We start from the raw sequence: 26405 nt of genomic DNA on the forward strand, positions 1-26405 counted from the left end.
GGAAAATATGATGTGTGATTTTGGGAAAATGCGCTTGTGGGACAAAATAAAAACATAATCAAAATATGAAGTGCTAATTTTCTTTGGCAAAATGCAGAAAATAATAATAATCTAAATATGAAGTGTAAATTTTCTTTGGGCAAATGCATAAAAATTGGGAAAAGACAAAAAAATAAAACATAATCAAAATATGAACTGGAAAAGGTTTAAAAAAAATACAAAACACATAATCAAAATATGCAAATATGAACTATAAATTTTCTTTGGGCAAACGCAATGTTTTTAGGAAGATGTGAGCTTTTTTTCCTTAACCAAATCAGCCTAAAGGCAAAGACCATCAGAGAACTGTCATAATCTGATTATCCTGATCTCACTCGTCAACTTTTCTTCCAGGAAGATAATATGAGAATACAGAACAATGAGGACAACTCGACGCAACAGTCAGTGGGGAGGAGCAAGCTTGGAGGAGTCAAATAGCTCAAACAGTCATGCACAATACTTGATATGGCCTGGTCTACCAAAGCAGTTTTTCTGGATGTCTCTCTTGGGAAGATACATCATTTTGTTCCCCCACGAAAGGCTACAACACCCTGATTAACACAAGCAAAAGTTTCACCCAAATACATCCTACAGAATCATTCCTCAACTCCCAGAGAGCAAAAGGTATAAAAGAACCGTTTCGGTATAGTCAAGCAAGCTATCTAAGCAGAATCAATGGAACAATGCGAAATTCCGAGCATCAGAACCAGCAGTGCGTATGGATGGCTGTCATCAGAACCTGCGGAGCCCACGATCAAACATCCTTGCAGATGGGCACTCATATGACATATGACCCCTCCCACCGCAGGTGCCACAGATCATGGTTGTCATGCAGTTGCGGCTGATGTGCCCTGGCTTGCCACACAAGCGGCAGGTAATGTCACGGAAAGGGCCGCCCTGTATCTCTGAAGAAATGGTCGTTTTTTGACAGTTCCGAGCAAGATGCCCAGAGACATTGCACAGGTTGCAAACAGGCTCGTTCGTGCACTCCCGAGCTATGTGCCCAGGCTGACGACAGTTGTTGCAAGCCCGCTCGTTGGTGCAGTCAACAGCAATGTGGCCTGGCTTAAAACATTTGTTGCATAGCTTACTAGATCCTGAACTTGGGCAATCACGTGCCAGATGACCTGTCTTGCTGCAGGTGTGACACAGGGCGTCATTCTTGCATTCGGTAGCAATGTGGCCAGACTGCTTGCAGTTCCAACAAACAGTTTCAGAAGTGCATTCTGCTGCGAAGTGTCTGTTTAAAATAACGCCCAAAAAGAAGTTAGCGCACTTTCTTCAATATATTTCCAAGACTAAAAGATGGCAGCAGAAAATGGAACACAAGAGCAAGTTAACAGTACTAGGCCCGAAACACTTAATGATAACAACATCTAGATTCCCCCCAAAATGAAGCAGATGCAGCTACATTAAGTGAGTGTTTCATCTCATTTTACCCTGGAAGATTGCATCTGTTGCATGTAGCAGTAGATTGGCAATCCCTAGCAAAGTGACCAGGCCTCCTGCAATTCTTGCATATAAGATCCCTGGAAAATTATTCATATTAACATGGTTATTCCCTTGAGGGTTCGACAGATTGTACTCCAATATACAGAAAAAAAAACACATTTGGCATAACTAGATTCAAAGGGCATGTGTCTTCTTAATTGAGAGCATAGATTTATAAATGACACGAGTAATTGACACTTTCTAGTGGATATACATGGTGTATCTGCACTAAGTAAATTTGTGCTCAGGTCTTTAATGTGATTGGAATTTGAAAAGTGGATCATGGATTACAAGTGCACACCATTATACATAATACATGTAGTGGGACAACTGCCAAGGGCTCATACTGATGGGGGAAAACATCATTGCATTTGCTTCAGAATAGCATTGTCTGATTTGAAATACTTTCAATAATGTGCTAGTTATCACAAATATAACACAGTTCAGTGAGGGCGCTGTTAAGGCATTGTAACAGAGTTGCGGTTATTACATTCCATACTTCCTGATACTGAGTTAGCCTTGTTTCTCAAATTTGTACCAGAGAACTACAGATGACAACGTCAGGCCCTGATGAATAATAGTTTTTTTTCTTAAAATTTCTCAACATTTATCCCACTAGTTAAGCCCTACCATTTAGATTTTTTTTCATGCTATATTTGTTGATGGAAACAGTAAAGGCCCCTCCAGAATCCATACCACAGATTCTAAAAACTGGTTACATGACCAATTCAACGTCTAATAGGTCTGAATAATGGTTGGATCATTGAACCAGCAGTTCAAAGATATTATGCTTTAATAAGTTTAAACTTACTTCATAGTTATAGCTTAATAGGACTGAACCCTGAAACAAGCTTTATAATACCTTGGGGGTTGAGGTGGGTCAAGTCTGGGGGATTGGCAGAACAACTAAATAAATTAACATGTTTCTCTTTCTTCCTCTGGGCTTTTCGCCAACCCTACCATACATTTGCCATGCAATTATCCTAACACCTCCGTGACCAGTTGACCACAAGCCAAATTTTGGTTAACAATCCATTTCCCTCAATGGAGCTAACGTATGTCCATGACCAAAATGTAGTGAAGAGCAGACAATGAACACAATAATGGAGGCAAACAAAAATTGTGTGAACTCAATGTTATTATTGGATGTACCATTCAGGTAATATAAACACCCCGTGCAGGGGCGGAGCCAGATTTAGCTCTCACCTAGGGCTGGGCTAGTATAATTTTACACAAGTGGGTTTTTAGTTCCTAATTTTTTAGAACTTAGCAGGGTAATCTACATGGTATTTGAGCTTCGCAATAGAGATGAAGCCTTTAGCTACCCTACTCCGGCATCTGCTCCTAGAACTACGCAAATATACAACTCAATGTAGCATCACTTGCAAGCAAGATTTGGAGACACACCTGTGGCCGCGATGTTCTCTTCTACGAATTGGGCTACGGCTACGGCTGCGGCTGCGGCTGCGACGTGATACACGCTCACTACGCAGCCTTTCTCGCCGAGGGCTTCGGCTTCGGCTCCTGCTCCTGCTGCGACTCCTGCTCTTGCTCTTGCTCTTGCTCTTGCTCCCGCTTCTGCTTCTGCTTCTGCTCCTGCTGTTGCTCCTGCTCCTTGATGGACTCATTGTAACAGCGGCAGACCTAAAGTGAGGCTTGGGGATTCAGCTGAACCACAAATAAATAAATAAAATGGAAACGAATTGCTATTAGTAAATCAAATCGGGACGAAACTGGATGAATTAATTCGACAGGAGAAACATCAATCGAATTCCAAATGGATCCCTAATCTGTCCATGCCGGCTCATGAAATGGATTACAATTTTTTGGGTTCGAAACTGACCTGCTCCATTTCATACTGGTCGACGCAGCGAGGGTGCTGGGCGACATCGCCGGCGCGCCGTAGACCTTCCGGGCTGCTCCGCCGGCGGCCGGCCACCAGCAAATCAGGATCGAGGAACAGCGGCGGCCGGGGAAGAGGACAAGAGGCGGCGGCGGGGGCGGATGCGGATCTCGAAGAGGACGCGGTGTGGGGGCCCGGGGGTTGGAGGTCGACGCGGTGGGCGCTCGGGGAGGGGAGGGGAGGGGAGGGGAGGGGAGGGAGGCCGACGCGGTGGCGCCGGGGAGGAGGACGCCCGGCGGCGAGGCGGCGGCGCTATCGAGCCGCGGTCATGCGGCGGGTGACCGCGTGAGATTGCGAGGTGACTGGCGTCTGCTGCTGCTGCTGCTGGGGTGGGGAATGGCGTTAGGGTAGGGTTCGAGGAAATTGCTCCTTTGCCACTTTCACTCAACCCAACTTTAAAGTTGGTTTGGATTTGTCTGTGGTACAATTGGTGAAAAAACCTTTCACTACATATACTGTATGGGAGTAGTAGAGTAAAATCCCTCTACTTTTATTACAGAGTAAGTGGGCTATAATATCATTTCAAATAAAAAATAATTACTTATTTCGTTTTTAAATATATGACTATGTTGACTTTTAAGCATTGGGAGGTTCGGCGGTGCTTTCTTGTAACATTTTCTACACCGGACAACCTAGCTGTTCAATTGGAGTGTGTTGGATTGAGCAAATAATACCAATTAAAAGGAAATGCTACCGCGGGAAACTATACCTTACCATTGGCTTGCTCACACAATCCATCGACAGCGAACATTCCTATGTTGTTATCCATATACCTAGTTTCATCACCGGCTGTTTGACTTCGACTGTATCAATTTTTACAACTGCCCAGCTATATTGCGAGAAATGATATGCATCTCATTTTATTTATGTAAGTTATCAAACAGGTTCTTAAAAAGTTTGGATATATGATAAAGTAAAGTGTTTATATTTTTATACTCTCCTTCCCAAAATATTTTTCCGGATCCTAAATATTTGACATTTTAGAACAAAATTCGATCAAAAACTTTGATGATAAGGATCCTAAATATTTGACATTTTAGAACAAGGACACTGGCGAGTTATACAAGAGTCTATACGACTACTTCCTCCGTCCCAAAATAAACCAACGGAACCTTAAGCTTCTTGGTAATCGTGACCGTCCACACATGATCTGACGGCCGTGTTCTTGAGCTGAATATCTGAATAGCCCAAGGATACGTGATAATTATTTAAGGTACAAATAAACAAATAACTATTATAATGTTAAAAATAGATTTAGAACAGATTACAAGAAAATCATATGTAGAAAGATTTTATTTAAAAAAGATATTATTTAGGAGTTCGACAAGCACGTGCATTCATTCATTAGTAGTTCAGCACCAGACTGGATTCTCCGTTCACCCATACATAGCACAGGGACCTGGCTTCTCAGATGAGAAATTCCAGTTTTCAAGTAGCGTTCGTAGAATTTTCCAGGAAGTATTAAGTGTAAGAACCATCTTCTAGATACTATATAGCCACCCACGATAAACTGACAAGTCGGCAAACTTACAGACAAACTAATACTACTATATATACTAAGATGGCACCAAAACAAAACAAGGAATTGTCTTGTTCTAACTGACTATTTCAAGGTAATGCTGAATCGCACACCTCATATGACCTCCCAGTGAGCGACTCGAAGATACTCTTTTGATGCTTTAGCATGTGGCGCACATAGTACAGACCACGAAAATCTGCTATGAAAAACGCCTCTAGCAACCACAGATGCAAATGGAAGACAACTGACAGCTCAGGTGGTTCTGTGGATCCTGGTTGACATGGCAAAAAAATGCAAGGCCCTTTAGGGGGCATGGGACGAGATGGACTCTGGGTCGTTCATCCCAGCGAGAAATGCAATGAAGACCCACAGCATTAGAACACCAATGATGGCAGCCCTTATGGCATTCTCGCAGCTATAAGGAGATGGAAGCTCCGCCTCATCAAAGTTCATGCTTGCGACAGGTGATCCATCATCAATGGTTATCTGGCGAGGTTGGCTCTTGCTGCCTTCCCCTGCCTGTATTACTGAAATATTACGCGGCTTCTCACATTGCGGGCAGCTGCATTTGCCACCAAGAAAAGTTGGCACAATCTGCAAGAACTCGGCTAATGTCTTCTTATATGATTCTCCCTCAAAACGCAACTTCTGCTTTGTGGATGGTTTCAGAACCTAGGTAGATTAGAAAGAACATATAAGTAACATTAGATGTGGTGAGGAAGCAGGACACAATTGTTTGTCATCTCACAGTCATAACTAATGCTAGTTCTGATTTGTAGCCATCCTTGTTTAGGCAGATAGTCCAAGTAGTCAAAACTCAAGCAATTGTGCTCATGAATGAACTATGCCCCCCCTAACAAATGTCTGTGGGACATGCTCTTGTTCATTTGTGGTCAGTGGGGACAGTTAAATAGTTATTGAGATGACATGTAGGTGGAGAAAGTTACCTGAATAAGAGTCTGCGCAATTACTCTGACAACAGGAGGAAGACGCACAATAAATAGTACCCCAAGACGATTTGGATAGTTTTCTTGAACTATAGTGATAAACGACCTCATCATTTGCATTGGAAATCTGAATGGAGAAATCCCATGACAATCCAGCAAAACAGTTATTCTCGGATCTTCTTTGTTGGTCAAGTATACAATACCATTGTCGATTTGAGAAACTGAAAAGAAAATGTTAGAGATTACTATTAGTGATCCTCTTGGTAAATCAGCCGGACAGAATCCTATTATCTGCTCAAAACTTGGATAGACAATGTTGTTAAAGAAAGATGGCCTTCTTTCTGTCAAACTAACTGCTGATGGACAGTATCTTGCTAGATGAACCATATTTATTGAAAAAGAAAATATCTTACTGCAAGCAACAAAGCAATTTCCCACACTATATGTTCCTTCCCAGTTCAAAGATGATAAAAACTATCACATGAAGACAATCTAGGACATAAATGAATGGGTGTATAGAGCAGGCTGAGAAGTTACCTACTGCTTGCCCAAACCGAGGTCTATCAGAAGGGGCTAGACTAGAGCATGCAAGACCAAGACGGACTATTAAACAGGGCCGAAGCATAGTATCGAATCCATGCCAAAAAACTAAATGGGACCACTTCTCGAGTTCGTGCAATGTAAGTATATGGAAGGTTTCCCTCCAACGAATTGTCTTCTTAACTGAAGAGAGCAAACTTGAAAAGTCACCATTGGCTGCAATGTAAAATCTGCGTAGTTCATCCTCATTGAACCTGAAATGTCCATAAGGTAAATTCTCTCAGCTATATGTCATTTTTGCAGCTCAGGGCACTGGTGTGTATATACAACTATAACAAGACTTCAGAATCGCACAGAAAGACATGTTTGAACACTAAGCTCAATGCAAATAAGCTCAACACCAGCTCATACACCAAACTAGGCTTACATAGCCTGAAACCCTCAGCTATACCCACAAGATACAACTCATGAAATTCAAAATATATAAAGCTTTATTTGACCTATATCACACTTCTGTACACATCTGTGCACTTCCCACTCTTATATGTAAGTTGGCACTTTTAGTACTGGATACATCACAATAACAAGAGCTGCATTAGAAAATCCATTTCAAGATGTTGTATTTTTTTAATCCTGCACCCTGGATGGGAATAATTGATACATATAGAAATGTATCGTTCATAAAAACAAACAAACTTTTAGATTTACCTTTCAGGCAAAGTGATGCCTTGTTTCTCAAGTTCCTTGAACAGTGATATGAGCCAGTTATCTGGCTCGGTATCCTTTGTGCCATCAGCAACATCCCTAAAACAAGAAATAAAACACTAGATGAAAATTTAGCCCTCTTTCCGTAAGTTTATTTCATTATTGTGATGTGATATGGTCAGAACTAGAACGCTATGATTCAATGAAAAGAAGCTAGCAACACATTCCTCAGCTAAGAGATACTTCTAGTATTTCTTTCTTTAGTCTTAACCAACCTTATACCAGAAGTTGATGCTGTTTCATCTGATTCAGAAGGTACATCAGGAGCTTCTGTATTGCTACCCAATTCATCATTGCGCTTAGAGGACCGGTCACATAATGTTGTTGTGACAGAAAGAAACAACAGTGGTGTCGATAATTTCTGTATAGGAGAAAAATATTCAGAAAGAAATTATTAAAGAAACAAGTGAAACAGCATAGCAGAAGTGTCACAGTGCACCAATTCATCAAACTAGTAAAAACCCACAACCATGTTCAAAACGAGGATTGAAGCAGGTTTAGTCTAGCATAGATGGACATATCCATCATATTATTCACATGAATTGATCTGGGATTCACTATGTTAACTCAGTAAGTAGCTAACATACGTCGCAAGAAATTGTAAGACATGGTCATTTCTAGTTTCTTAATCTTTAACTAAGTGGAAGCCCAGAACATGCTTCAAAAAGCCCAACATGCATGATAAATAGATAACCTATGCCAAAACAAACTCCAAGCCAAATGGAATCGTTCATATGTAAAAACCTGTAATACAATGGTCTAGTGTTGCTGTCAGCAAAGAATATAGTAATGGTGAAAAGAAAATTATAGCAGCCTAAAAGCCTATGTGAAGAATAATAGTGCTGGACCTATATTCATTTCTCCGTGAAAATTTAAGTCCAGGTTGAGCATGATTAAGTGGACAGAGTGTGTGGCTTGCATCTGAACCTGGTGCATGTTATGGTTGCAACCAGAAGTGTCAAAAGTGGAATATAAAATGCTACAATCAACATAAGTGACAGTTCTTATTGGTAATTGCTACTTAGTTGAGAGGCAACAAGAGAAATATATCTCATTTAAGCAAGCAATTTTCAAAAGCACAAGCTGATAGAAGAAAAATAATTGTGTGTATCTAGGAAATCAAGAGAATCAAGGTCTTTACTTCCATTATCTAAAAAAAGAGAGTTAAGGCCTTGAAGGACCGAGAGGTAAAACAACCTGAATGCCTTGCACAATAAATTTGAGTGGCGCCCACTGTTGAATCCACCTAAATGGAGGGTACCCAAGAACTTGCAATGCTTGAATAGAATTCCATATAAAAGGGCATCTTGCTTTTGAAAATCTTCTTACTACTTCCAAGGCAATAACCTTTACCAAAAAAGATGCCAGATGACTTGTAGACTCCCCGCTCAAGATTAAATGTTTTCCTGGCACGATCTGCTTGACTGTCTTGGGTGAAATGGCTTTTGCTGGAGAAGCAACCAATGCACCCTGGTACTTCCTGTCACTGCCTGGTTTGCTTGATGACTGGAAGTTTTTGCTTGAACTGGCCATCGTTATGATTTATGAAGCATAGGCATAAACAGAATCTAATCCCTGGTTTTGAAATGTATCACCACATCAATCAACAGTTACAAAGCAGTTGCATCGAACCAGCAGGAAATGGAGCTGAAAAAACAAACAAGAAGTGAATCCCATCAGCATGAGGTGTTAGAAAAGTAAACAAAAAAAATACTGATACTAACTTTTTAAGAATCAAACCAGCAAACAGAACAGTCTTCATTGACTATTCCTAACTATATGGTGAAATGAGATATGGATATATTGTCTGATATGAATGTCACTTCTCTTGGTTCTATAACTGATCTTTATCTAGCTACAATGGAAGCATACGGTCCAGCACTATCATACATATAAATCTCCCAGCAAAAACAATAATAATACTAAAAATGATCCAAGCAACATAGGGGGACTCTAATTATCCAGTTCTCCCAATTTATGACGAAAAATCTCCATCTATACTACCACCAAGTCCAAACAATATGGCACCTAGCTACTAATCAAACACAATCAGAGTATCTCCCACTAATCGTCGGAAACCCGACCCAAAGCAGGTTATGTACTTTCCCCCAAAATTTTGGGAAACAAGCTGGTATGAGAGCAATCCAACAAAACCCACAAATAGCAGGATGGATTGGACAGGACAAATTAGATTGGTTGCTCAAACAACAAATTACCCTACGAGCAATCCAAGCATGCTGCATTAGGGCTTCCGTACCAACCACAAATGAAATCACGCTGCAGAATCCATCCCCCGCCTGTCAACTCCTTCGAGGTGGTGGTGGTGGAGCCGCTCCTCCTCCGTCGCCGGTTAGGGTTCGATCTTGCCTTCCACCTTGCGCATCCGGGGATGGGAGGGAGATCGATGGTGGAGACGGATCTAGGCAGAGGTGGGTGGGTGCGGGGCGGTGGCGGTGGGCAAGAGAAGGGAAGGGAGCGAGGCGAGATGGGGAGAAGGGAAGGGGCAGAGGACACGCGCACGGCGCACACGCCTCTCGCGGTCTCGCACGACCTCCTCCTTGTCTCTGTCTCTGCCTGTCAACTGACGGGGAAAATAATCGAGAGCACCCAATAAGTAAATTAAATTTTTTAAATTTGATTTCGTAGTTGATTTTTAGATATTTTTAACCTATTTTTATTAGTATTGATGGATAGATATATAAAAGTTTTACTTCTAAAATGATTTTTATTCTTGATAAGCTGTTTTGATTTATTAGTTTTGATTTATTAGTGAATATGGGTAACCGATGAGGCTCCGAGACATTAGATGCTTAGCGTGAAACCGGTGAAAAGTATTTGCTTTTGTCCTATTTTTAGGAATAGGGAGATATATTTTTTTGAAATTTTTTAAAACATAAATGAATTTGAATTTTTTTCTCATAAACATAAACTACTATCTATTAGAAATCGGTTGGAAATTTTTCGAAAAAAATCTCACAATTCCAAAGAAAAAATGCCAATGTACCAAACACTAACTTGGTCCAACCCAAATAATATAGCCTAGATATGTGATATGTAGTTGTACCTGCACGAACGATCGTCAAACCACCATCTTAACAAATAAAAGGAAAGCGAGTACATTTCATTTTAGTTACTTTATTATCATTGTCTTGTTTTGATAATCATTTAACCAATATTTTACCTTTCGCACTTCAAACCACCCTAATTTATACATGAAGAAAATGAGCACACCATACCGTTGAAAATATTGGCGTTACGAATCCCAAGACATCGATGCATTAAACTTCCCTACTTCCAACTCTTGCTAGTATCGTCCGTATCATTGGTAGCCTCTAATAACCAGTCACGTGACACGACACTAGCCAAAGGGTTTCATTGATTACGCAGAAGGTGACTATAAGCCACAACGTCTATTAAAAAAAACTGCATGTAAAACTTTTTTATATGCATTCTTAGCGATTTAAAAGATACTCCATCCTTTTCAGGTTTTAAGACATTTTGACTTCAGTCAAAGACAAACTGTTTTAAGTTTGACTAAGTTTGTAGACAAATATAGTAATATTTATAATACTAACTTAGTTTCATCAAATCAATAATTAAATATATTTTCATAGTAAATTTGTCTTGGATTAAAAATGTTACTACTTTTTTCTACAAATTTAGTCAAATTTAAAGCAGTTTGACTTTGACTAAATCAAAACGTAAATAACTTGAAACAGAGGGAGTATGTTGAAAAAGAAACTATGTTAAAAAGATCTTAAAATTTAAATTTAAAATTTAACTTTGGCTTATTCTTTTTAGGGCAGCTGATGGGTCCGAAGACCTTTGGAACTTTGACTGTAACCCCAACATAGCTTATTGGATGATCCATACCAGCATTGTTCAGTTGTTGTGTGATAACTCAAGCTGCGTGAGTCGTCCGGTTAATCCAAACCCTTCGAACGCGATCAAATGGTTGTAGCGACATCAAAGAGTGCTTTATGCGCATATTACTGATCCTGTCCACAAAAAAGCCTCTGTCCGTAGAAACTTCTTCCCCAAATATTGGCACCCACTCCCTGACCAAACGACTCGTTCCCACAAGTCCGCCACACATAACGAAAGATCACCTCTCAGAGGCTGTACGTGGGACCCACTGGTGTACACGAATGTTCGGGACCCCACCTGCAGAGAGAAACCATGCTCGATACGCGTGAAAAATACACCTACTACATCGACACTTGACCTGTGGGAGCCCAACTGGGACCCCACCTGCAGAGAGAGAAACCATGCTCGATACGCGTGAAAAATGGAGTACTCCTACTCCTACTACATGGACATTTGACCTGTGGGGGCCCAACTTGCAGTAACAATAGTTTAATGTACGAACTGGGCCTGGATGGGCCACGCCCCCGCGATTCCGGGAGGGGAAGAGGCCGACCGTGCCCGCCACTATAAAAGCACCGCCTCGCCGCCGCACACGGAGGCCGCAGCCGCACTCGCCTCCTCTCCTCCACTCCTCCTCCCGCATCCGCGGAAACCCTAGCCTCCTCTCTCTCTCTCCTCGTTCACTCGTTCCTCGCGCCGCCGCCGCGACCCGCGAGCGGGAGGAGGAGCCATGGCGCCGACCAAGGGGGAGGGGCCAGCGATCGGCATCGACCTCGGGACGACCTACTCGTGCGTGGGGGTGTGGCAGCACGACCGCGTCGAGATCATCGCCAACGACCAGGGGAACCGCACCACCCCCTCCTACGTCGGGTTCACGGACACCGAGCGCCTCATCGGGGATGCCGCCAAGAACCAGGTCGCCATGAACCCCATCAACACCGTCTTCGGTGAGTAACGCCACGACGCTTTTGCCCTGTTTCTGATTCGATCTGTGTACTGTTGCGACTAGATGTGTGATCTGTGTTTCGCGTAATGTGATGCCCGATTTGCTAGATCCGTCAAGTCTAGTACATGTTTAGCACTGCTCCAATGCGAGAGACGCAATGCTTGATGTACTAGCCGGTAGGCGGAATAAGATCTGCATTATGATATTGTAGGTGAAAATAGGCGATGTTTTTAACAGAAAACGACTGGTGATTTGGTATCACAGTTTTTTCGTTGGGCTGGGGAAGAGCACGCGCTGAAATTTTTTAAGATTACACCACTGATTTTATCACCATCATTATTATATAATTTCATAGTGACGTCTGAATATATTCAGTACAAGGTAGATCTATATAGCAGGAGCATAGTCGATTAATTTCTATGGCTCTGTGTTGTTGATTTGTTGGCCACGTAGGAACTTGCCGGTAGAAAATAATCACTCTAGTTTCAATCAGAACTGTTGGATAGAAGAATCAGTTGTTTGTAATCATGTACAGTTCTTTCATGTACGTTCTTTCTTTGTCTCCCTATAAAATTGTGCTGTCACTTTTGGACTGAACTGCTATTTGCATATGTTGATGTTATGGAAGGGAAAGATTGAATCAGTCGGCGTGTGGCAACTTGCACTTATTTTTACATTGCATTGCTATGGTGCTGTTAGGGCCTAGTGTGAATTAGAATTAATGAAACAGAGAGGCCTTTACATGAAAGTGCTTTCTGAATCATGCTTAGGATGTCAAAAAAATGGAACTAAAGTTGGCTGTTATTCCTGATAAATGAGAGTCAAACTGTCCTTTTGTGACTGAAAAGCTGCATGTCAATTATCTTAGTAATCCATTCTGTATTAGGTGTGCAACTCGTCATATTCAATAGTTCTCTTCATGCTTTATTGAATGGTTTGCTATGCTCAGTTGCTCACTACCAACAGCCAGCCACTTGGAATGGATCCAGCCGCTTGGAATGTATCTGTTTTTTCTTTGTTTAAATTGATTATTGCACAGCTATAAATTATATTAGATTATTTTTTGCTGCTCTGTTTCTCATTGCTCTTGATTATACTTTCTTTTCTCATGTAAGTAGGCTATATATACATTTTAGTTTCTGCATATGCTGAAGATTGTTATTCAACAGGTTTATTTCCCAAAAGTAACTGACGCCATTGCACAACCTGTTTTGATCCACAGGAATTTAGTTAGTACATTACTTGCAAATGTCCGGGCATTAAATATAATTAAGTTTCACCCATACACCTTAAGCTATATTATGTGTTTGTAAAAGCGCCAATAAACGTTGTATATTTTCGCATTTATGCTTATACCCTCAATTTTCAACGTTTTATTGCTCATAAATTAGAATTGTTATGAAAGCAGGCTGGTGTATTGAAAGTAAATACTGTTCTTGAGAAATAATTTAGGATATCTGCTTTTGTTTGTATTGTTTGGTTATTTGCTTTTGTTGGTATTATTTAATTTTTTATTTGTTGTTTTAATTCTCTATTTTAAGGTACCTGCTGATTAAAGTAGGCTACTATTACCATGAAAACCAGGATAGTCACAATTGGCTTATTTTTAATTTATCTATAAAGTTTTAAACTAGACTTTTTATTGAATTCAGATAATGTTATCTTGCATGTTGTTAGATTTAAAACTATTCCACCAACACTTTTTACTTGACGATTTCTTGTTTGCGAGCTGTAATTGTTATGATCATTGCAGCTTCATTCAGCAGCTGTGATGTTCTTGAACTTGTGCTTCTTTCCTGTTTTGAAAAAAATCTAGCTGATAAATGCAAAACAGGCAAAACCTTTGTGATGAACAATAAGATTAGCAGTCTCTTTCGTCCGCTACTATAATGGTTCACTATCTTTTCTCGTCCAACTCAAAGCAAGGACATGAATAATATTTTGCAATCATCTTTATTATCTTAACTTCTTTATCTTCTATTCATGTTAACAATTACCTTTTCTTGATTAATGCCAATATATCCAATTGAGATTTCTGAATACATCTTTCACTTTGCAGATGCCAAGCGTCTTATCGGCAGACGGTTTTCTGATGCCTCTGTCCAGAGCGATATCAAGATGTGGCCTTACAAGGTTATTCCTGGCCCAGGGGATAAGCCTATGATTGTAGTGCAGTACAAGGGTGAGGAGAAGCAATTCTCTGCCGAAGAAATTTCATCCATGGTTCTTATCAAGATGCGTGAGATCGCTGAAGCTTACCTAGGGTCAACTGTGAAGAATGCTGTTGTCACTGTTCCTGCATACTTCAATGATTCCCAGAGGCAGGCAACTAAAGATGCAGGTGTTATTGCGGGTCTTAATGTTATGCGTATCATCAATGAGCCAACAGCTGCTGCAATTGCTTATGGTCTTGACAAGAAGGCGACTAGTGTTGGTGAGAAGAACGTGCTCATTTTTGACCTTGGTGGTGGTACTTTTGATGTCTCCCTCCTTACCATTGAGGAGGGTATTTTTGAGGTGAAAGCAACAGCTGGTGACACTCACCTTGGTGGGGAGGACTTTGACAACCGCCTGGTGAACCACTTTGTCCAAGAGTTCAAGAGAAAGCATAAGAAGGATATCAGCGGGAACCCCAGGGCTTTGAGGAGGCTCAGAACATCATGTGAAAGGGCAAAGAGGACCCTCTCCTCCACTGCCCAAACTACTATTGAAATTGATTCCCTCTTTGAGGGTGTTGATTTCTATTCCACCATCACCAGAGCCAGGTTTGAGGAGCTTAACATGGACCTCTTCAGGAAATGTATGGAGCCTGTGGAGAAGTGCCTGAGGGATGCAAAGATGGACAAGAGCACTGTCCATGATGTTGTCCTTGTTGGTGGTTCAACTAGAATCCCTAGGGTTCAGCAGCTTCTGCAGGATTTCTTCAATGGGAAGGAACTCTGCAAGAGCATTAACCCTGATGAAGCTGTGGCATACGGTGCTGCCGTCCAGGCTGCTATCCTTAGTGGAGAGGGGAACGAGAAGGTGCAGGATCTTCTTCTCCTTGATGTGACTCCACTGTCTCTTGGTCTCGAGACAGCGGGAGGTGTGATGACAGTGCTCATCCCAAGGAACACCACCATTCCTACCAAGAAGGAGCAGGTCTTCTCCACCTACTCCGATAACCAGCCTGGTGTGTTGATTCAGGTCTATGAGGGTGAGAGGACACGGACCAGGGACAACAATCTCCTTGGCAAATTTGAGCTGTCTGGAATCCCTCCTGCCCCTAGGGGAGTCCCTCAGATCACTGTCTGCTTTGACATTGATGCCAACGGTATCCTGAATGTGTCTGCCGAAGACAAGACAACTGGCCAGAAGAACAAGATAACCATCACAAATGACAAGGGAAGGCTGAGCAAAGAGGAGATAGAGAAGATGGTTCAGGACGCCGAGAAGTACAAGTCCGAGGATGAAGAGCACAAAAAGAAAGTTGACGCCAAGAATTCCCTGGAGAACTATGCTTACAACATGAGGAACACTATCCAAGACGAGAAGATTGCTTCCAAGCTGCCAGCTGACGACAAGAAAAAGATTGAGGACGCGGTCGAGCAGGCGATCCAGTGGCTGGACAACAACCAGCTCGCTGAGGTTGAAGAGTTCGAAGACAAGATGAAGGAGCTGGAGGGCCTGTGCAACCCAATTATTGCCAAGATGTACCAGGGTGCTGGTGCCGACATGGGTGGTGGAATGGACGATGATGCTCCGGCTGCTGGTGGGAGTGGTGCTGGCCCTAAGATTGAGGAGGTCGACTAAATCAATACACCTTCGTATATGTGATGAGAAAAATATTGATCATACACCTTTTGTTTTCAAATCCCAGTTGGCAATCATACCACTTGGGCTACTCGTACTTTCTGTTAACTAAAGACTTATTATCACCTGATGCTTGAGTTTGGACTTCTAGTCTCAGATTCGAACAGACATTCAGTAATGTGATGATGTTTCAGTTTTTACCAGGTGGCCGCGGCAGAATTACCCCTTTTGTTTTACTGCTGTATTACAATTGCAATTGATTATGCTAGGTGGGTTTGGCCCCCGGTTACTTAAATATGTTTTAAATGTTTAATATGCTTTAAATGTTTTAAATGTTTTGTTAGTGAAACAGCGTTATTTGCTGATCTGTTGATGAGAGTGTTCCACTGTCCAGTTTATCTTGAACCGGGGTGGAAACACATGTAATAGCTAGACCAGGCCTGTGCTTTTCATAATGCTGCTAGCTAATGCTATCCTTGATAGTCCTATATGTCTTGTTACTTAGTGCCGTGCCGCTGTGATTAATTAACCCCTGGCTCCAAACATGCTGCCCCCGTTGCTGTTGCGATGCAATTATCATCGTCAGTCGTCACGCACTCACGCAGGTTGGTTAAGCTGTGTACTCAGCTTAGCTCGACCGACGATAAACCTAAAGGTTCTCGGATTAGTCCGACGATAAAGCTCGGATTACTAGTACATGTGTTGCATGTCCCGGAATCTCGCTCACATCCTGCGATGTCGGGAGAAGAAAAGGAAAGTCACACAATGTGATCTCGCTGGGGACATACACACTACGAGGGACTATACTGCTGCGTCTTTCGCTTTAATCAGCAGGCCCAATGAGTCATAAGCAATAATAATGCAGGCCAAAGCGACCACTCCCTGGTCCTACCCGCCCAAAGAACCCACACCCGGTATCTCTGCCTTAATCATCATTACGTGCATCACCTCACCTCTTTAATCCTGTGTTCCCAACACATGATTTGCTCAGGTGATCTCTGGCTTGTACTACCAGGAGCAAGTTAGAAAGTTAATACTAAACATCACTGTACATTCATGATGACCATCATATCAGCCAGGTACAAAGCCAGAAATTACCAAAGCCTAATGCTCACCTGGAGCTCTGCTAATAAATTGTAGGTTTTTTTCTATTTTTCAGTGGTGAATTCAGAGGATATAAACATGGTTATAGAGGAAGCCTGCGTCTAAAGCCCTAGCTGCGTTAGGCTTGTATCTGCCCTGATATCAGCCGGTGTAGAGGCTTAGATGCCTTCATTGATGAGCGAGAACTTCTATTATCCTAAAGAATATTACCAATTCGCTACACAATCTAACTGCTCAATATTGATTTCATCTGCAATTCAGCACCAGTAGCAATACTGCACTTGTTCTGCAGACTGCAGCAGAGAACAGTGTGATGGACTGTCAGTATTAAAAAGGAGAAAATAAAGGAAACAAAAGCAGGGCGAGCGTTTATCACTTTATCGGCATTCTGGGGTTGCGCTTTTCACCGGCAGTTGGAAATCCAGTCCTGACGTATGCCTGATTGACGTAAAATTCCTCCATTTTGAGCACTTGCTGATCAGCCCATCAGCCTGTGCCTCAATCACTTGTATGTGTGTTCTAGAGTTCCACATGTTCGACATGGATGGCAGGATGGCTAGCTGCCCATGCAAACCGGCAAGATCGACTTTGAGATTGAGATATATATTTTTTATAATAAAAATGATTTACATCTTCGACATATGCTGTGTATACACAGTCAAGTAAGATGAAATTACAATTCCTTTTCTTTACATAGAGTTTCGGTGATTCTAGCGAGCTTACATGTTCGTGAGCTAATTAAGTTAGTTAATTACCTGCCACTGATGATTCCATGATACTATCTAGAATTCCTTCTAAATTAATACCTCAAGGGTCATGTTTTTAACAAAAGGTGATGCTGTTCTCTCGGTCCAAGAGGAATCCAGACCTTATCTAATGGGTTAATTATTTTGTCAGTGTTGAGGCTTCACTGCGCCACGTACAATCTCCAAAGCAGAAATGAGCAGTTGCAGTAGTGCGCACACAATGATACAAATTATCAGAGGAAGCAAAAGCGGAGCAGAATCTTAACTGCTAAAGCAATTCGCCACAAAGTCGAATGATGAAAGATTACTTGAGTATAGCCAAGCAACATCGCCCATCTGAACTTTCCTGTCGACATTTTGAACATAAACAGCATAAGAACCTTATAGCATAAATATACAGCTGCAGGTGTGGCACCTTCAAAATATATGCAGTTTACTATACTAGTTAATCCGGATTGAATATACATGCATGAACAATGAAGGGTTTGCAGACATGATTGAGAAATTTGACTCCATAGATCAACAAATTTAATATAAAATAATTTGACACCCTAGTTTATCAGGTAGCGAGCAAGGACACACAGATATCTAGCTAGCAGTGTGTATACTGTAAATGGGGCAGCACTAGATGGTAGCCGCTTATACATCATGCTCCAATCAGCTGCACTCTGGAACGCATTACCTGAATCTTTTGGAGTCCTCCATGTCTGATCGATCAATCACTTGTACAACTACGTACTACTCTATCTAGCTAGTTAATTTGTCTCTGTATCTGATTTCTCATCGATCCCCATATGACTGAATGTCTGAATGAGAGCTCATCGGTACATGAGCTGGGCACACTAGTTAGATCCTATTGTTAATCAAAATTGTTATCTTCTGTCCAATCTCTCTAATCAGTCATGGACAAGGAAAAGTGGGGTCTATTCTGCTCGATTAAGTTAACCGGTAGCTAGCTACCTATCTAAACTAGGGAGAATAATAATAACCTAATTATAAGCGCTAATGAGCACTGATCCTAGCTAGCTTGCATTTGTTCTCTCATCATTTGCAGAAAAATAATCAGTATATGTGATATTGTGGTGGCAAAAGCAGAATATTTGACAGGAAAGATTCTGCCCATGTATTATATTAAGGGAATGCCATGCATGAAAGTCAGTTAAATTTTAGTTATCGGACGACCAGAACAGAATAAGAATATGGACTGTGATCTTTTCAGATCTTGCACAATTCAAATGTGTAAAGCTTTACGATCGTTAGTGTATTCAAATGCCATGTTTGCTTAGTTTGTACAATGTGGAGGAGGGAGGAAAAAAAAGAACAAAAGGCAACAAAGCTTGCATAGATCTATTCATCTATGTAGCCTATCATCCATGAGGCCATGAATTGATGCATGTCCTGAAGTTTCCCAGTACTTGCACACTGAACTACCAGTATCACATATTCTGCACACAGACATGTCAAGCTACAGGAGCTAGAAAGACTTGGATGAAATTAATAACCATGTAGTATTATATATATATTGTGAATACAGACCAAAGAATTCAATTAACATGCATATATCTATATGCACATAAAGCTAATTACCTACTCATATATATTACCACATGAGACTACTGTACGTCAGCTAGCTATAGCTAGCCATATACTATATACTTGTTAATTAGTAGTACTTAGCAGTATAAACTTTGTTTAGAGAAAGAAGGAGAAGGAGAATTCTACACCACAACCTGCTGCACCACTGGCCAAAGAGTCCAAGAGGACTAAAACTAGCAAGACCAGCTTTACTGATTTATCTCTTTCATCAAAATGGACATAAAGTTGAACACCCTGCAAAATACACACTAGAATGCCACCCCTAGACACCTGTAGCTGCTAGCTCACATCATTTTGATAACCTCTAGCTAGCTCTGCCTGATCCAGTACTGTTAAACACCAAGATAGATATATAGATCAGCTGGTTGATAATTAACTAATAACCAGCCAAGCTAGAACAGCAAACAAACAAATCCAGCAGAGACTTCCAATAAACAGTGCATGCAGCTAGCAGCCAAGGCCACCTCTCCTTCTCCTAGAAATCTAGGGTTTTCATCAGCTTTCTCCCTGCATAAAACCCCATTCTCTGATGATCTCTCATACTGATCCCTAGCTAGCTGGCTAGCCATGCCACATCCATTATATATCCATGCATCACACACACACACACACATGCTTATGAGCTAAGGAAACATCACTCTTCACCATTCAACTCCTCCCATGCATATGTTTCACAACCCAATATATATAATGCAAGCACACCACTAAGACACAAAAAAATAAAGGAAAATAAAGGGGTGGCAAGCCCCCCTTCTCCCTTTTATTCCCTCTCCCTTTCATTCCCTCTCACCCCAATCTCTTTCCCTTTCTCTAGCTTCCCTCCTCTCTTCATTCTCCTCCTCCTCCTCCTCCTCTCTTTGTACCAGCTAACTCATCACCACGCAGGCCAGAGTAGTAGTAGTAGTGATATAGTTTCTCTCTTCTCACAAGCAGCTCAGCTCAGCTAGATTAGATAGAGCTCACACACAATTTCCAGCTTGCTAGTGGGTGTGTTATTCGCCGCCTTTTATCGATCCGCCTCCCCATCCTTGCATGATCCTGGGCCTAAAGCAGCTATATACCCTTATCTCACAAAGAAGAGAGGAGAGGAACAAACAAAACCCAAAAAAGAAGGCCCCAAGTAGGAAAAGATCAAAAGAAATCAATTCTATACCATGGTCTTTTCTTCGGTTCCGGCCGTCTATCTTGATCCACCCAATTGGAACCAGCAGGTGAAATTTTTTCTTGCTTGGCCAAGATCTTTTTTTGCTCTCTCCTTTCTTTCTTTTTTATGTAGGATGATGGCCATATATGTATGTATGTATGGCTTCTTCATGAAAAAAGCAAAACCAAATAAAATGCGCTGAGGAAATATTCCTACGCTCTTTTGAGAATTAAATCGATCTCTTGTTGAATATACCGTCTCGTCTTTTAGTTTGTGATCTTGATTTCTCGTCGCCTTTAATTCTCTTTCTTTGGTGCATGTGTGTACGTGTTTGATTTGGAATTAATGGTGGTGCTTTCAGCAACAGCAAGCTCACCACGGTCAGCTTCCAAGTGGCGGCAACGGCGGCGGCGGCGGCGGCGGCGGAGGTGGAGTGGACGCGCACCACCACCACCACCACCACCACCACCAGCTGCCGCCGATGCCGCCGCATCACGGCGGCCTCATGGCGCCTCGGCCTGACATGGTAGCAGCGGCCGTCGCGGCGAGCGGCGGCGGCGGTGGCGGCGGCGGCCCGACCGGCGGCACGGCGGTGCGGCCGGGCTCGATGACGGAACGGGCTCGGCTGGCGAAGATCCCGCAGCCGGAGCCGGGGCTCAAGTGCCCGCGCTGCGAGTCCACCAACACCAAGTTCTGCTACTTCAACAACTACTCGCTCTCGCAGCCGCGCCACTTCTGCAAGACGTGCCGCCGCTACTGGACGCGCGGCGGAGCGCTCCGCAACGTCCCCGTCGGCGGCGGGTGCCGCCGCAACAAGCGCACCAAGTCGTCCAAGTCGTCCTCGTCGACGTCGGCCGCCGGCTCGGCCTCCGCCACCGGCGGCACGTCGTCGTCCACATCGTCGACCGCCACGGGTGGCAGCAGCAGCGCCGCGGCGGCCGCGGCGATGATGCCGCCGCAGGCGCAGCTGCCGTTCCTGGCCTCGTTGCACCACCCGCTCGGCGGCGGCGATCACTACAGCTCCGGTGCGTCCAGGCTAGGGTTTCCCGGATTGAGCTCGCTGGATCCCGTCGACTACCAGCTCGGCGGCGGCGCCGCCGCCGCCGCCGCCATCGGGCTAGAGCAGTGGCGCCTCCCGCAGATACAGCAATTCCCCTTCTTGAGCCGCAACGACGCCATGCCGCCGCCAATGTCCGGCATTTACCCGTTCGACGCGGAGGCCGCCGCCGACGCCGCCGGCTTCGCCGGCCAGTTGCTGGCCGGCACCAAGGTGCCCGGCTCGTCGGGCCTGATCACGCAGCTCGCATCCGTCAAGATGGAGGACAGCAACGCTCAGTCCGCGGCGATGAACAGCTCGCCGAGGGAGTTCTTGGGCCTCCCCGGCAACCTCCAATTCTGGGGCGGTGGCAACGGCGCGGGACCCGGCGGCAATGGAGACGGCGCCACCGGCGGCAGCGGCGCCGGTGTCGCTCCGGGAGGCGGCGGCAGCGGCGGCGGATGGGCTGATCTCTCCGGATTCAACTCGTCGTCGTCGGGGAACATACTGTGACACGACGCATTTGCCGGCGAAATGGATGATGGAATGGATCAATGCTGCAAAAGAGGTAGAACCCTAACGAGCCCTGAAGCTTAATTTTAGTCATGGCTTCTCTGAGAAAGATCAAAGGAGAATTAAGGAGTTGTGTGTGGTGCAAGTACAAGATTAGGGCTGCATTGATATATATCTCCATATATATTGTTCGTGATCGATCGAGCTGCTTCAAACCCAATTTGTCTAGAGAAATGCTAGGCGATGCTAGTTTTTGCTTTTGAGTTTTTCCTCTCGCTGTTCTTATCTCTTTCTGCTTCTCTTGTTGGTTCTTGTACTTGTCGCGTATAAGATGGTGGGATTATATTTCTCCTCTCTATATTGTTCTCCATTTTCAATATGTGTTGTAAACTTGCTATATATGCTGTTGCTAGGTAAGGTTTACTAGATTGGTGCAATGTGTTCATGGTGGAATTAAGGTGATATATATTTATCTACAAGACTACGAGAGTACTCAATGGGAGTTAGTTAATTTAATTTGGTCCACATATATATAATGATGCATGCAATCTCTTCATATGTGTGAGCTAGCTGAATTGCATTTTGATATATGGTTGTCGGTTACTTGATGTAATGCATATAATAATGCATGCATGTATGCGATGTTTTTTACTTCACCAAAGTATTATTAATGTATATGCATCGTTGAGAAGAAGTTTCCAAACATGCACACACATCAGTGATGATGTTGCATTGAATTACACACTTTATCATTTCAGAATGAATAAGGTCGTGATTGGCAATGCTCCAATTCTGCAAACATTTGCCAAAAAAAAGAGAAGAGATTATGCACATTTAGGAAACCATGATCACTTTCAGTGTCTTGTGGAGACTAGATGATATGTGCATCTATACATATATATAGGTGCACATAGACTCCATTTGTAGTACTTGTTAACACACAAATTAAGCTAGCTAGCTAGCTAGGTCATGCATACAAGAATGATCCTTTGCTAATCATCTTCTGCACCCACTCTCGCCGGCATACGCATACAGTACTTTGATGAATAACCAACATCGAATATTCACACATATATTTGCAAGTACTGAACACAAGACATCATCCATGCAACTATTATATTATGCAGACACATGTTGAATATAATGTATGTGTTCCTTTAGCTATCCAGATGAATCTTTGCAAATGCGGCTCAACTATAACCAACGCAAAGAATGGAGCATGAGGGATCCATAGAAGCTCTAAACTAGTGGTTCCATTTTCTCATCTTTTGAGAGATCACACAGACTTCTGACGGCACACAAACACACACACACATACACACATAGTATAAGCAGTATCAGTGATCATGCATGCACTATAGTGACCCAGTTCTCCATGCATGCATATATGGTCCTAGCTAGTAGCATTAGCCACATCTCTCCTCACTCTCTATCTCTCTTCTATGTGAGATGGGAATGAGATAGTGTAGGTTTCTAGGTTTCCAAGCACCAATCTCCATTCAAAGCCTTTTTTTTCCCCTGACCACGGTAATCATGGCAAATGTCCCCACAGTGCAGGCAGAGAGACAGACATTTATTCATGTGCATGCACACCCCAAGGAAGAATGAATTGAAGGGGCCAGCCGGCCAGTAACCAAGCTAGCTAGTGTACTGACTGCAATTCAGAAGTGTGCAGGAAATGGCGAGCAATCTGCTTAGTTGTGCTCAAAGAATTTGTTCTTTTGCTTCTTTTGGCCCCCCATTTGCCATCTTTTTACCTTTAGCTACTCGATCGAGGAGAGGAGATGGGAGTCATGGCAACGGCCGGCCGTCAGTAGCTTTGCATTTCTAGAGGTTTGAAGCCAACCGGCCGGCCATTGACTGAATGCCACATCAAAGTGTGCATATTCATCCTGCTCAACCTGCAGCAGCAGATATATTGTATCGTAATTAATTCGATTATTTTCATTTGTCTGTTGATTCCAGAATACTCGATCAATAATATATATAAATCTAGCTATCTGTTTCAATGTATGGGTAAGCTTGCAGCATATACCATGTGTTGCCTATGCCACTACCAGAATGCAGAAATTCCCCGACAGCTAACAACCATACCATATGCATCAGGAATGAGCATAAACTGTCCATCAAGAGAAACCAGTCAGGGTTAAATCATATACTTGACCTAATTTGATCGATGATCATATGAAAACTTGAAATGATATAATCAAATTATTGATCGTGGATGACATTAATTGTTGACATATAGCTACTAACTCCGATCGATAGAGCATCGACGAACTGAAAAAATTAAGGAGATGGTCGACTCACGAATCACGATGAATCGATAGTGTTCGCGCGCGCGCTAAAATTGATGCGTATGCCGTGGTTTGCCTACCACTTTAGGAGATAAATCTACGATATCGATGCTAGCTGCTGCTAGCAAGGCTCTGAATTTCTGATCTCTGAATTCTGAAAGCGTAATAGACAACGCAATGTGGAAAGCAAAAGATTGTTTGTCTGTTTATGTAGAAGCTAAGCTGATTACTTCATGCAGGAGAAGCTAGCTAGCACACCGGCCACACAGTGCAGTGCAGCTCATATAGCGCAGCAGAGAGAGAGAGCCTTGTTAATGTACAGTAACTAAAAGAGAGAGCTAACTAGCTAGTGCCACCTAGTGGTCATTGACGATGAAAATTAAAATTTCGTAATTAAATTTATCCTGGCACTCCAATTAATTAATTAGTGTTAAGCTCAGTGCTGGATGTATAGCCTCAATCTCAATCTCTCTCTCGTTTGTTTGCCTGTCGCTGTCTGAGGGAATCTAAGTTTTCGTCTGCTTTCGCGCAGTCCAATGCAGTACTCTTCCCCTCTTGGAGAGGGAATAAAGGCTACGACCTCACCTTGACCCCATGTGTTTATATGTTTGGATTTCATCAAATTAATTACAAGACCATCACTGATGATCCTATGTAAATTAATAGTATTGAAGTTCCAATGCAATCACAAAACTAATCAGCCGCACTTCTTCTTTGCATCCTTATCATTTTTCAAGGTCTATATAAATACTCCCTCCGGTTTTATTTTAATTGACGTTTTGGACAATGACACGGTCTAAAAGATGATACATCTTTGACCTTATGTTTCTATTATAATATATATAATAAATAAATGCATGTTTACTTTTATTATAGTATTTTAAAAGACAAATCTATATATATTGTTCTAGTTTCTTTAAACTAAATATTTTTAAAGTTATTAATAGTCTAAGTTATAAAGGTTTGACCTCAACCTTATCCGAAACGTCAATTAATATAGAACCGGAGGGAGTAGCTCATTAGAATAACTAGCTAGGGGGAAATTAAATGAAAATTTCTTTTCAGGTTTATATATATACATATTTTCAAGCAAAGGAAGTATAAATCAACAAGCAGATTCTCATTGAATTCCAACATTATATGTCAAAAACACTCGAGTCACAATGATTTTATCGACTGTGAGAGAGAACAATATATATTCCTTTCACCATCTTGGCACGCATATTAATTTGTTATACCAGTTTCCGCTGAGCCCGGCAAAAATAGAATATGATTCCTTATATTGACAAAATACAACAGAGACCTAGCTAATTATCGAATACACACTGCAACTAGAAAGGGATATAACAATGTATAATGGAGAAAGGAATAAGGATGTTCGCCTATTTTGTTCTCCGACGATTAGCTACCGTAGATATATACTCCCTCCGTCCCAAAAAAAAATCTAATATTGAATATGATATATTCTAATACAATGAATCTGGACAAATGTATGTCCAGATTCATAGCACTAGGATGTGTCACATTCAATACTGGGTTGGTTTTTTATGGGACGGATGGAGTATACAACTTCATATAAAGAAAGGTATAGGTGAAGACTAGTGGACTTGTGCATAAAATTCTCTCAAGACTCTCTCTAGTTATTGTAGGTCAAGGAATATTTTGAGTAAGAAATGAGGAGACTAAATCGAAATAGGGTAATCCAAGTGGCATAAAATAAATAAAATTAGGTCAGAAATTACTTCCATAGCATATCTGTATTCCACTTTTCCATCTTATTTGGATTTACCTGTTATTTAAATTTTGTACCTATGATTTCTCACTGCACTAACATCGAAGCATGATTTTTGTTCGTTAATTAGAGTTTATTATGTACCGACCATTTCAGTCCTCTTGTTGCCTCCCCATGAGCCCCAAATTTCACAGAGCTTAATTCGGGCTGAACTTAAATTAAGATGTAGATTTTTAGCGTAAAAGATATTAGTAGTTAGTAGAAAATTCATGTTTAGAATCAGACATCAATATATGCATGATAGCAAAAAATTCAATGCAGACAAACCAGACAAATTAACATTTGATGTGTAACTTATACAAGTTAGATTATATTATTTGATCAAGATGTAAGATATATCGATTGATTACATATGAATGATATGACAG

The 26405-nt window shown here is 42.1% G+C and overlaps 4 protein-coding genes across 9 annotated transcripts; 2 read left to right on the forward strand and 2 right to left on the reverse strand.

The window, feature by feature from the left end:
* Positions 1–474: 474 nt before the first annotated feature.
* Positions 475–3798, reverse strand: LOC4334596 (zinc finger protein GIS2). Of its 3 annotated transcripts, none has more exons than XM_015776233.3 (4): positions 3374–3798; positions 2938–3174; positions 1479–1568; positions 475–1279 (listed from the first exon to the last, which is right to left on the reverse strand). In XM_015776233.3, the coding sequence occupies exons 1-4, from the start codon at positions 3418–3420 to the stop codon at positions 772–774; spliced, it is 882 nt and encodes a 293-aa protein (XP_015631719.1). In that variant the 5' UTR covers positions 3421–3798; the 3' UTR covers positions 475–771. The 3 variants fall into 3 exon arrangements, with proteins under 3 accessions (XP_015631719.1, XP_015631720.1, XP_025879829.1); XM_015776234.3 differs by having other exon boundaries at positions 2938–3198; XM_026024044.2 differs by lacking the exon at positions 1479–1568.
* An 899-nt stretch (positions 3799–4697) lies between these two features.
* Positions 4698–9733, reverse strand: LOC4334597 (uncharacterized). 3 transcript variants are annotated; one of them, XM_015776228.3, is made up of 7 exons: positions 9466–9733; positions 8402–8851; positions 7420–7565; positions 7148–7243; positions 6437–6693; positions 5900–6120; positions 4698–5624 (listed from the first exon to the last, which is right to left on the reverse strand). In XM_015776228.3, exons 2-7 carry the CDS (start codon positions 8735–8737, stop codon positions 5256–5258), a joined length of 1425 nt encoding a protein of 474 aa, XP_015631714.1. In that variant the 5' UTR covers positions 8738–8851; positions 9466–9733; the 3' UTR covers positions 4698–5255. The 3 variants fall into 3 exon arrangements, with proteins under 3 accessions (XP_015631714.1, XP_015631715.1, XP_015631718.1); XM_015776229.3 differs by having other exon boundaries at positions 9462–9733; XM_015776232.3 differs by having other exon boundaries at positions 9421–9733.
* Positions 9734–11668: 1935 nt separating this feature from the next.
* LOC4334598 (heat shock cognate 70 kDa protein 2) lies at positions 11669–16012 on the forward strand. The gene is made up of 2 exons (XM_015775881.3): positions 11669–12018; positions 14077–16012. The coding sequence occupies exons 1-2, from the start codon at positions 11802–11804 to the stop codon at positions 15807–15809; spliced, it is 1950 nt and encodes a 649-aa protein (XP_015631367.1). The 5' UTR covers positions 11669–11801; the 3' UTR covers positions 15810–16012.
* A 3979-nt stretch (positions 16013–19991) lies between these two features.
* LOC4334599 (dof zinc finger protein DOF2.4) lies at positions 19992–22427 on the forward strand. 2 transcript variants are annotated; one of them, XM_015773320.3, is made up of 2 exons: positions 19992–20466; positions 20761–22427. In XM_015773320.3, exons 1-2 carry the CDS (start codon positions 20410–20412, stop codon positions 21946–21948), a joined length of 1245 nt encoding a protein of 414 aa, XP_015628806.1. In that variant the 5' UTR covers positions 19992–20409; the 3' UTR covers positions 21949–22427. The 2 variants fall into 2 exon arrangements, with proteins under 2 accessions (XP_015628806.1, XP_015628807.1); XM_015773321.3 differs by having other exon boundaries at positions 20134–20466; positions 20767–22427.
* Positions 22428–26405: the final 3978 nt, after the last annotated feature.

The sequence above is a fragment of the Oryza sativa genome, chromosome 3, assembly GCF_034140825.1.
Source record: "Oryza sativa Japonica Group chromosome 3, ASM3414082v1".
Lineage (NCBI taxonomy): Eukaryota > Viridiplantae > Streptophyta > Magnoliopsida > Poales > Poaceae > Oryza > Oryza sativa.